This window comes from Psittacula echo (genome assembly GCF_963264785.1).
Source record: "Psittacula echo genome assembly, chromosome: 3".
Classification (NCBI taxonomy): domain Eukaryota; kingdom Metazoa; phylum Chordata; class Aves; order Psittaciformes; family Psittacidae; genus Psittacula; species Psittacula echo.
Window position 1 is genome coordinate 82,031,223 of NC_137736.1, and position 12,413 is coordinate 82,043,635.

Genomic DNA, 12,413 nt, shown 5'->3' on the forward strand with positions numbered 1-12,413 from the left:
TTTTATTACAGAAAGGGATTTGGGAAAGCCAAAATATGATATGGATAGAACAGATCCATTAGAGAACAATTATACTCCAGTTTCTTCTGTGACAAATATTTCATCTGGCCACTACCCTGTCCCTACACTGAGCAGCACCATTACTGTTATTGCTCCTGCTCATCATGGAAATAACACTACTGAAAGCTGGTCAGAGTTCCATGAGGAGCAGCTGGACCACAACTCCTATGGAAGACCTCCGCTTCCAAAGAAACGCTGTCGAGATTATGATGGTAAGTCTGTATTTTCTAGTTGCTTCCTGCAGCTGTGATTTGGCCTCTTTCTGAAAAGATTGAGGTAATACTCCTTTCTTTTTCCGATCTTCTCTAATACTGTGGTTTTTCTATTACACAACTGCTCAATACAGATTTTGTCCCATTTTTTTATTAACTTAGCTTTTAGACAGTTTTATTAGTGTTTATATAGTCTTTTTAGTTACTAGAATTATTTTACATAGATGAAAAATAATATATTTAAACTCATTAAAAAATATACAATTTTACCAAGGTTTTCTCTCTTACGGGTTGTTCACACCAAATACTGTATTTGGTAGTTTTGACCATGATAAGGACTTTATTGACCTAACTTTTCCATCTTATCTTAAGAAATAATTTTTAACTAGAACGGTCTGAAGCCACAACTTGCCAGGTTCACATTAACCCATTTTTTCTTTGTAGGAGTTTCTTAAAATTGTGTGAGGTTTTGTGCTTATCTGTGTCTTAAGCTATCATTTTGCATGTCTTGTGCCAAATCCACACAAGAGGCTACGGCAGTTGGCAGTGTCTTAGCTGAATTCAGCCAGTCAACCTATTAGCTGAGAAGAGTTTAAATTTCCCACTCAAGTGTTTTTCTGAGGTTTTTTTTGTTGTTGCATACCACAGTGATGACTTTAAGATCTAGTTTTACATTCAAACCTAATTAATTGGGGTTTATCTAAGTAAAGAAAATGAGAGGCTGAGCTCTTAAGTGCTGGCGGACTTGTACTTCAAAAGAGTAGCTTTGCCAGTTTATGTCACAGCAATACCATGGAACAAGTAGAGTTGTGAAAGTGTAGTTTCTTTTGAAGTTTTCTCCTAGTGCAAGCTGAGCTGCAGAACATTGTATCGTCATGGTCTCCCAGCTCTGCAAAGTTTTGTGTTTGTGATGGTTTGAAGTTTTTTGGTTTTGTGGGTTTTTTTTGGTTTTTTTTTTTTTTTTTTTTTCCGTTTTTTTTTTTTTTTTTCCGTTTTTTTTTTTTTTTTTTTGTTTTTGTTTGTTTGTTTGTTTTGTTTTTTTTTAAGACAGGAACAAAAATTGCAGACTAATAAACTTTTGAAATAACATTTTCAGGTGTGACTCTAGGACTTTGTGACTGTAACTTTGTCTTCTATAGCAGTTTATTATTTCCAAGTATGAAGCAAATGGTAATGTGTTAAAAAACTAATGTAGTTGTCCTCAAATTTTTACTGTTTTGTTGGTTTGGTTTCCCCCCCACTGCATTTCTGACTGTTACTGAAATCTCTCAGTAGATGCACGCCTCTTCTGTTTGCCTTTCTTATGTCTGTTTGTGCCTTCTAAACTTCTATGGTCATCTCTCTCTTCAGTGGCTACCTGCTTCCAACGTACTGCTCATCCTGTCTGTACTTTCATATTTTCTACTTGAGTCTCTGCAGAACTTCTGTTAGTTCTTGATGTTCTAATTTGTATGTTCGGTAACTCTTCCTGAAGATGAGGTGGTACAGACTTTTTTTCTGCATCATGTTTTAGGAAGTGGACAGTTGGCTTTCTTCCTGTTTTAACCAGAAGATGTTTTGAACTTTCACTTCATATTGAATTGTATTAGGGTTGTTGGTTTTTTTTTTTTGGGGGGGGGAGGGGAGTCAGGACTGTTGCTAAACAGATAATCATAGAATCATGGGTTTGGGTTGGAAGGAACATTTAAAGATCATTTAGTCCAACTGCCCTGCAGTGACGGACAGTGTCCCTGCAAGGGACATGTTCAACTAGATCAGGTCTGCTCAGAGCCCTGTCCAACCTGACCTTGAACACTTCTAGGGATGGGACATCCACAACTTCTCTGGGCAACCTGTGCCAATGTCTCACCATCCTCATAATAAAAATTTCTTCCTTATATCTAATTTGAGTATATATGCTTTTATTTTAAAACTATAACCCCTTGTCCTATTGCTACAGGCTCTTTATTAAAAAGTGTTTCCCCATCTTTCTTACAAGCCCCTTTTATTTATTGAAAGGCTGCAATAAGGTCTTCCTAGAGCCTTCACTCCAGGCTGTGGAAAAACCCCTACTCTCTCAGCCTTTCTTTATAGGAGAGGTGTTCCATCTCTTTGATCATTTTTATGGCCCTCCTCTGGACCTACTCCAATTCAGTGTAAAAGAAAATAATTTATATTCATTTTTGAGTGTGCATATTTCGTATTTACACATGCATGTGTATACACATAGACAATAAGTATATATGTAAATAACAAATGTTTGCTCCTACATAATCTCATTAAACTACAGTAAAATGTTCTAATTCTTCCTGAAATAATTGCAGAAGAGGAAAAAGAATTGGAGTGAATTTTCCCATGTCAGAATTCTGTAATATTAACTTTAACTTTAATAGGGGTTTCTCAATCCCAGTAATTGCACTTTTTACTTAGAAGCCCTGTGGTTTTATTAATGTGATGATATCTAGATTTAATTTTTTACTTTCACAATTTGTTACAAGTTAGTGCAGAATTAATTCTTCAAGAAAAATCTGTTTTCTGTATTTATTCTGCTAGAATGTTGCTGCAGTGTTCCTGTGTGCTGATTGTTAAAAATCAAGTCAAATAGTCAATTTAATTTTCTAATATAAATTTCTGTTCTTAATGTACAAATGGCTGCATTACACATAAAATGTTTCATATCTACTCTGAATCGAACTACAGCTTTTGAATACTAACAGCAATTCCTTTTGCTTTTGATTTTTCAGAAAAGGGTTTCTGTATGAGAGGAGACATGTGCCCTTTTGATCATGGAAGCGATCCAGTAGTGGTAGAAGATGTAAATCTTCCTGGCATTCTGCCTTTTCCAGCACAACCCCCTGTTGTCGAAGGACCACCTCCTCCTGGACTTCCTCCCCCTCCACCAATTCTGAGTCCTCCTCCTGTTAACCTTAGACCTCCAGTACCACCACCAGGCCCCCTACCACCTAGCCTTCCACCTGTAACAGGTAATTAAAAAAGATTAAACTCTCCTGTTTTAGTAGAAAAGCCTGGATGTTACTTGGGTTGTGTGCAGTGCAAAAAACTGTTTTAAGAATGCTAATTGTATTTTAGAAAGTTGTACTATGCCCTGCTGTGGCATAGCTTACACCAATTTTTTTTTTTCCATGGTAATTGTAGCAAAGTTGATTGGTTTAAAATTTGCATGTTAAATGTGAACCTTGAATATGGAATAATATTTTAATTGTGCTTAAGCAAACGCATGGTGTGGCAAAACTCAATTCCTTGAGTTTTCTAGAAGTCCACAACTGACTACTATTAGAGAAGAAGGGAAAATCCTGAAGCAACAGATTTGGCATTTCATTTGAAATAATAAAGAGAATTAATTGCCATATCAGATTTACACCTGGAAATGTAATTTGTGGTTAATTTTGAAACTTTTATAACTAAGAAAGATAAATTCTTCTGCTTGTTTACTCTTTTATTGAAAAGTACTTTGGCTCAAGCACTAAAAATTACATGAAGACTTATGTGCCTGGCTCTCCTTTATAAAACAGCAGTTTAGCATTTAAAAGCTGTGACTTTAGTTTTATGTGATTATTTCTTTTTTGTTTTTGTTTTTAACAAGTTAGATGTTTCACTTGGTAAAATTATTTGAGAATAATCGATATCTGATGCTGCTTGGAAGTTTCTTAAACTATTTTCATTTCCAGTTGATAGGATAAGGTTTGAATGTATTTATTTCACCTTAATACAGAGGGTAACTGTATTGCTGGGGTGATCAGTTCTTCCTCTCATGCTGTTTCCAGATCTATGTGGAAAGTCCCAATATGTGACTTTTTTCAGCATCTTTTTCCAGACACTGATTTTGCCAATGATTAAATTGAAGGTCAGGCGTGACTGCTCAGCTTTGACAGTGCCACATTACCTGTTGTAAAAAAAAACCAAAAACCAAACAACCCCCCCCGCCTCGGTTATAAGAAGGTCCCTTTGACTTTCCACTGGAGTTGAAGGTTTCTTCTTGGGTGTTCAGAAAAATAATTTCAGGCAAGCTGGTTATTACTGTAAAATATTTTTGTTACACACTGTTAAAAAATAGAATTTGTTTCTTCGAAGGGATTTTACAAAGCTTTAATGCTTTTCTCTTGGTGAAGGTAAATACTAGGTTAGCATTTTGCTTACAGCAAGAAGGTGTTTGGAGAAATGTTATAAAATGCTTTTCTCTGTAATGTAAGTTCTGAGTCACTGGCTGGTAGGGATGGTTTCATATGGATGAATGCTACAGCATCATGTGCATATACCTCTCACACCGTTTTATTTGAATATCTGTGCAAACATTTCAGATCAATTTCCTCATGTGTTGAGTGTAATGTAAGCGTAGTGGATAATAAATGAATGCAATGTTTTCCTTTGGTTTTGACAGGACCACCCCCTCCACTTCCCCCATTGCAGCCTGCTGGCATGGATGCCCCCCCAAATTCAGCAACTAGCTCAGTTCCTACCGTTGTTACAACGGGTATTCATCACCAGCCGCCTCCTGCTCCACCCTCTCTTTTTACAGCAGGTGTAGTACTGAGGCTTTGCCCACAAGGTTTGCTAAATAGAATAACATTGATTCATATTATAATGTACTGTTTAGAGATTATAATTGTGTAGTTTGGGACAATAAGTTTGTATTATTTAGACTGTGACAGTAACTGTTTTTTTCAAAGTTAGTTTAGGACAGAAGTAAAATGTGCATGTAAAGTGTGGATCTGGATGATGGACTAATATTTCATTGTGTTTAAGCAGAAAACTTCGCATGGCAGGGTTTTTTAAGATAGTTGTTGCATAACTCTTCCATTGTAACTGTATCTTGTAATTAAACAAAATAATGTATCTGAAACCTTAGGGAGTTTAACTGCAATTTATTTTAATTAGACAATTTCTTTGTTACCAGAAACGTATGACACAGATGGCTATAATCCAGAAGCTCCAAGTATAACAAGTACTTCAAGACCTATGTATAGACATAGAGTACATGCTCAAAGACCAAATTTGATAGGACTCACATCAGGTGATATGGATCTACCACCCAGAGGTATGCTTTCAAAGCTATATTCAGTTTAGGTGGTTTTCTTTTATTAATGCAGATTGAGGCAGTTTTTAGAAAATATAATAATGGAAAACTGCATTTCTTTAAAACCTTCTGGAGTTAAGAGAAGTTCAGTTGAATAGGGAATTTTCATCATAGTTGCTTTGTGTGTGCATTTTTACAGGTAAAATGAAACCTCTTTCTAGAGTATTGCAAAGTTTACACTTGGCTGTAATAACTGGTCACTTTGTACATCTTCTATACAGAAAAATACTACTGATTCTCAGTATCTTAGGATGATTTCTGCTGCAGAGAGGAAGGATTAATTGTTATTTGGTAGCAGGCAGTTATGCATGAGTAATTCTGACGTCATAGTTCCTGTGGCCTTGAGGAGCACCAGCACGCAAAATGAGAAGGGAAGAAAAATAAAACAGTGTTTGTTTAAATGTGGTTTAATTTACCTTTGTACGTATTTGATTTCACCTTATTATGTTTCTGTTAGTGTATTTTCAGCAAGGAGTCCCTCAGTACGCTTCCTGTTCTTCAGTAAGAGTGACTCCTCTCTCACCTCATCCTTAAATTTTCTCCTGGGTGTTAGTGCTCTTGAGTACTGTGCGTTTCCTATCATGAGGATTTTTGTGCATGCCATCAAATGGTAGAATGGACGTGTTAGCAGAAATGGTGTGAGCCTCAGAGTATTTTATGGGACACTGTAAATCAGTGCAGAGTACCATCATCTTGAGGCAGATGCCTTCTGTCACCCCTCTTTTGTTTTCCTATGTGTGATGTTACCATGACAATATGAAAGCTAATAGCTGGTTTGGTCTGTCACAGCATCTGTTGATAGTTAAGAGAAGTCTGTGACCAAGATTTTATTCAGTTTCAATGAGGATCATCATAATTTCAAAATAAACTACTGTGGTTTTCAATGTAAATTAAATGTGAGCAGAACACCTTTTTACAATCAAATACACAGAAAATGCAGAAAAAAAAAATAAAATATTTTCATCTGTTTACAGAAAAACCTCCTAATAAAAGTAGTATGAGAATAGTGGTAGATGCTGAATCCAGGAAAAGAACAATTGGTGCAGGTGATGCTGGAGTTCCTACAAAGAAGACTTGGTTTGACAAGTGAGTGATCATTAACACAAGGTTGGCTTAATAGTTGGAATTCCATGGAGCTCTTTTCTGTAATGTGAAACATACATAAGTCTATATAAATTGCGAGCAAGTTAAACTGAATAAGCTGATTGTACTGAAATAAATCGTGCTGTAGAGTGATCTGCATTTGACTGTCTTCTCTCAAAGGCAATATAGAGATAGGTGAAGTTGCTTTGGATCTACTCCAAAGATTTACTCCCTGAAAATTAGAATTATCTAAGAAACAGAGGAGCTGCAGTGTGATAGTTTGAGATGACTGGTTTTAGTTTTGAAATGTGAATTGTATGATTTCTGTTTTGGTTTGAGTTGCCAGGTATGTTACTGACAAAAATACAGCGTTAAGTGCTTAGGGTCCATGTATACCTGGGGTAACAAAAGTCGGAAGGGATTCGAAGAGGTTACTGGGACTGAGGAACCTTGAAGTAATAGTTATTTGAACCGTTAGTGGGGAGATTCCATGGAATAGGTGAGAAATTGTTTTTGGAGGGAAGCAGTGTGGAAATCAGGACTTACTGAAGCAAGCAGATAGTTGTGAATTGTCTCACAGATTTATGCCTTGGGATGTGCTGAGAGTATCAGTGGAGAAAACTGCAGGTGCATGGGCTTGTGTGCTCTACTCTTCTACACTTCCCTAAAATTGCCTTTTTTTTTTTTTTTTTTTAACCTCTGTCTCACACACACATGCTCCTGTGTAAGTGTATACAATTTAATGTTGTGTTTTCTAGCTTGCTATGGATTTCTGGCTTGATTTTTATTTGTTGCAGGCAAAATTTTAACAGAACAAATAGTCCAGGTTTCCAGAAGAAGGTGCAGTTTGGAAATGAGAATACAAAACTTGAATTGAGAAAAGTTCCCCCAGAACTTAACAATATCAGCAAACTTAATGAGCACTTCAGTAAGTTTGGCAACTTGGTCAACTTGCAGGTAAGAGTCAACAAAGAGAAGGCAGTAGGCTTCAACTTAGTTGTAGTTGCTAAAAGAAGAATGCCAGTTGTTTTAACTCGTTCCCTGAAACTGTTCTCACTATTTTCCTAACTTGTTTCTTAAACGTGATCTTACAGTTTTTTGTGGAGTTGTCATTGAAGAAGGAGAAATGAAATGTTCTAGTCTCTTAGGTTTAAACAGATGTTTTCCTCACAGATAAGACTTTTCAGATATATTGTTGAAAACATTGAAAACTGATTGGGAGTGTGTGTTCCTTCACCCCTTTTCTCAAGTTTGGATCTGATATCATAAACACTTTGGGTTGATTTGTTTGGGGTTTTTTTTGAGTTTTTTTTTGAGAGAAATTGTAAACACAGAAAACCTGTATTTTTTTATCCAGAAAGTCCTTGTGATGTAATTACTTTTTAGTCCCATATTAGAGGCAGTTTGTTCCTTATAGTTACTTCATGTCGTATCTGTGATCCGCATTTATAAATAGAAATAAGCAAACAATTAAAGAAAGATAGGAAAGAGATGCAAAGAACTAGGGCTTTAGGTTGATACTACATATTACCCGCTGTATGCGTAATGTCAGTATTTCAGGCCAAGTCTCTAAGGGGCTCAGACTGATCTTTCATCATGCTTCATTCTCAAAGTTTCATATGCTAACTTGTGTTTTTATGTTGGCTTTCTTGTTTGCACTGAGAGGCTGAAAGAAGAGGTGTAATACAATGTGTCTGTGTGTACTGACACAGTACAGAATAAACCTCCTCTGCCTGTCTGAACACTGAGGGGAATTAAAATCTCTTATTTACTCTATTCTCAAAGGAGGAAAACCAAAATGAGCTACTTCGTTCTAGCTCTGATACTAGACCCATGTGTTTTTCATAGCAGTTTACTTCAGTGATGCTTCCTCTTTCAAACAACTACTCATACTCCCAATTAGAAATACTGTTTGGCTGTTTTAAGTATTTTACTTAAGTTTGTTGTTAAAACTATTCTGAAAGTTTATTAGCTTAATCTCAAGGTTGCTTCTTGACACCAGGCTTTTCAAATAGAATCATGAATGGGAAGTATTCATCTGGTGACCTATACTGGGTTTAACTTGCAAGCTTCTGAGCCTTGAAACTAGTGATTTTATGATGATCAAGGCACAAATGAAAATCCTACATGCAGTAAGTTTTGTTCTTCTGTTCTAAATCTTAGGTTGCATATCAAGGTGATCCAGAAGGTGCCCTCATTCAGTTTGCCACACATGAGGAAGCAAAGAAAGCTATATCAAGTACAGAAGCAGTATTAAATAATCGCTTTATTAAAGTTTATTGGCATCGAGAAGGCAGTGCACCACAAATCCAGACTACCACACAGAAGGTAGAGGATCTAATTCTATTCTATCTACAGTGTTATGTAAAATGCAGTCTTTTAAACATTTAAAAAAAATTAAGGAAATTAAGTACTTCAGAAATACTGAATATTTCACATACTTCTTTTCCAGAGCTTACTCTTTAATTGTAGATTCCTTGAACTCGGGTACAAGGTTCAGGAGTTGATAAGACTGAAGGTATTTAACGAAAGCCCTTCTGTCAGAGAGAATTCCCCTGTCATTTCATGTGAGGCAAGATTCGATGCTGTTGTCTGCTGAATAACATGTATTTTCCTTTAACTAGTATAGTCTTTTTTTGTGTTCTTATGAGCATAAGGAAGACAAAGTTCTTGGAAGATAATCTCCGTTTTCTTCCAAAAGGCGCTGTTTTTTCCAGTCTTTTCCATTTTCCTTTCCTGTTGAGCATGCATACTGCTGTAGAAAGAAGCAGTACAATTTGTTTTACATGAAGGTGCCTGTACGTATGTGCAGATATGCATGCATGTGTATGCAGAGAGGACATACAAACAACAGTGTAGGAGAATTGTGTTAGATTAGTTTTGTGGGAATGGATCAGGGACATTTTACATTTTTAAGTGAGGAGGGAGGTGTTAATATCCCTGGCATCCAGTGACAGGATGCATGGGAATGGTTCAAAGCTGCGCCAGGGGAGGTTCAGAGGTAACATTAGGCACCATTTCTTGGCGAGTGGGTAGTTGAACACTGCAGCAGTCCTTGTAGAGGGGTGGCTGATGCCCCATGCCTCTCAGGGTTTAAAGAGGCATTTGGATAATATGCTTGGTAACATGCTTAAATTTCTGATCAGCCCTGAAGTAGTAAGGCAGCTGGACTAGATGTTTGTTATAGGTCCCTTCCAACTGAACTAGAATGAATTGCACAGTGAAGCACCTGTTGGTAGTTGTGATGTGCATAGTAGCATTGGCAACTGTTTAAGAATATGAAATAGCAATTACTGTTGTGGAACTTAGGTTCATAACCCATGGCAAGCCAAATCAGATTTGTTAGCAGGCATAGTGGTTCTACTCAAATGTAAGAGGAAGCTTGGATTCTCCCAGGTCTTGTAGGTTACTGAGTCTTGTCAGTTAGCTCCTGGTATGTAACGAGTCCTTCTAGATACCTGCATATCCGTTTTTATTGGATTTGCTGTCAACATGGAGCAACACATTCTACACTGAGAAAAACATGAGGGAGTCTGTGTAGAAGAAACCTTCACTTATTTATATACGCTGATATAATGAACAAATGAGTAGTTAGAGGTTTCTTTCAGCTGCTGTTTTAAGTTTTGAATTCCTTTCTCTAGATGGCATGTGTTCTCATCATTCAGAATCAGTGACCCAGTTTTCCGTAACAGTCCTGCTGTGGGACATTTTAACAGTTTGCTTTTTCTTCTCCTTTTGTAACAAATGCCCTGCTTTTTATCTACCAAAATGCAGTTTTAACAACAACTATCTCACGGCCTCCCCAGTTACCATTCGTCAGATTTGAGTTTGGAATCAAATTTATAAATATCCTTGGTCCTTGATCTGAACTAGTGTTATCCAAATGGTACTTATTTTCTAAGCCTGACATTCATCTCATCAGCCAGAAGAGGGCAGTGGAGTATGTTATTTGTGTTCATACAAACATCTCTCTTCGTAAGAACAGCTTGAACAGTTACTGCAGTCAACTTACTTTCTGATTATGCTGTTGCAGCTTTAAGTATTAACTGTGTAATTTCGAACAAATAACTTGTCTGCAGATTTGTTATTTTGCAAAACATCAATTTTAAATAGGTGATAGAGGGTGCACAGTGACAAGAACAATGTAAATGGGAAATTCAGATTTGAAGTGCAATGCTTTTATGTTCTTCTACCCTAAAATATAACAGTTATCAAATTGTTGAGCCAGTAAACAGGTATTTTTAATTCATAAGCCGTTCAGGAATGTTAATATTTACTTCCCTTTACATTGAAAGTAATATTTGATATTACATCTACAAGTACTATGGAAACTCTTACTGTAAGTATTTGAATTTTTGTCAAGATTTCTGGTGTATTAATTACAGCTGAATTAATTTCGCCTGTATTTATAATGACTTATAGCCAGATTTTTTCCATCAGGCATTAAAGACAGACTTTTGAATTTTTTGCAATGTAAAGTCAGTTGGCTTTTAACTTGTCCCTTCAGTAGTATTTGGTCCTCCACAATTTCTTGAGCATTGCTGTTTCCTCAGCAGGGTTACTTCAGAAAATTCTTACTGTGGAAATTCTGAAAGGAGTGGAAATACTAAGTAAAAATGGTGGGAGTCAGCCGTAGTAAATCATCAAATAAAAGACTTCTGCCAGGAAGCAGAAATACGCTCTCAGTCTGTGGTAGCTGAAACAAGAAGTATTTGGCTTAAAAAGCAATGCAGGAAATTTAGGTTAGATGTTAAAAAACTTTTTCTAATGCTAAAGGATACTGAAGTACTTTTGCCTGGAGAGGTGATAGGACCTAATTCATTTGAAGACTGTAGGAACTAGATTGATGGATACTGTCAGTAATGGCTTAGGTACAGCTGATTCTGCCCTGGAGTGAAGGGATGTGTTAGGTGACCTCCTGAGGGTCATAAATATGACAGGAAGCTTGGTTGGGAGCATATTTGTTTGTTTGGTCCTAAGAGGAGTTTAATGTTTCTGTCAAAGAAACAAAGGCATGGTGTTACCTCTTGGGGCATATCTGTGGTAGGTTTGAAGATTAGCTGCTCTGTTTTCTTTTTCCTTGGTCTCATGAGTGCATGTCTTCATATCTTTCTTTTTCTATGCTGTCCAAGTTAAACACATAGCAGATGAAAAGTTACAATTGCTGTAAAAAGCAGCGTCTTTATGATACACGTTTGCATTCTGCCTTTCCATAACTAAATGGTTGATGATGAAAGATTTGTGAAAGGAATCATAAGACTGCTTATTACCTTTTATTCACTTCTAACAGGTGGAAATTAAGATGGTCTAAGGAGAAGCGATTAATAGAAATAAACCGGAGTTGTTTGATTGCATCTGTGAGCTGCAAGTGCAAAATAGATATTACTGCTGTATGCACTACAGATATAGTCAGTATAACATCCTAAATCTCAGGAAGTGTTTATTTTTACCATCAGGTGAAAAAGCTATTGAATGATAGAAAGGAAGAAGTGTAAATCTAAATATCATTACAGGAATTTTGTTGTGTATTTGTTGAACTACATGTGTAGCAGCTTTTTCTTTTTAATATTATGATGTGCTCTTTTGGGGGTGGGGTGGCGTTACAGGTAATACAACCCTTAGTTCAGCAACCCAGTTTACCAGTAGTGAAACAGTCTGTCAAGGAGCGATTAGGTCCAGTACCTGCAAGTAATATTGAACCTGCAGAAGCACAGAGTGCCAATACAGAAGTCGCTCAGGTATGTATGAAAGTAAAAAAATTAGTTGTATTTTTTTCTTTTTAGAATAGGTTCTATACTGTCTGAATGTATCCATTACAGTTAACTCGTTTAGTGCAAGTACACATTTATTACTAATAAATGCATCTAAATTGATAGTGAGTGATGTTTTGATATTAAAGTTTTCTTCAGTGCAATGATATTTGGCTTTCTTACCCAAGCATAGTATTCAATATTTAGTATCATGGCTTTTTACTTAGTTTAAAA

General features: G+C 36.4%; 1 protein-coding gene across 9 annotated transcripts in view; it reads left to right on the top strand.

Moving 5' to 3' along the window:
• Positions 1-12,413, top strand: part of RBM26 (RNA binding motif protein 26) — a 53,140-nt gene that overhangs the window by 18,246 nt on the left and 22,481 nt on the right. For 3 of the 9 annotated variants that reach the window (XM_080612584.1, XM_080612592.1, XM_080612585.1), the window contains exons 6-14: positions 12-272; positions 2,996-3,235; positions 4,651-4,818; positions 5,167-5,307; positions 6,321-6,432; positions 7,227-7,386; positions 8,593-8,757; positions 8,882-8,947; positions 12,036-12,167. In XM_080612584.1, the coding sequence (XP_080468710.1) occupies positions 12-272; positions 2,996-3,235; positions 4,651-4,818; positions 5,167-5,307; positions 6,321-6,432; positions 7,227-7,386; positions 8,593-8,757; positions 8,882-8,947; positions 12,036-12,167 (1,445 nt within the window). The remainder of the gene's footprint in view (positions 1-11; positions 273-2,995; positions 3,236-4,650; positions 4,819-5,166; positions 5,308-6,320; positions 6,433-7,226; positions 7,387-8,592; positions 8,758-8,881; positions 8,948-12,035; positions 12,168-12,413) is intronic. The other 6 variants (XM_080612586.1, XM_080612587.1, XM_080612588.1 and 3 more) reach the window with 4 other exon arrangements.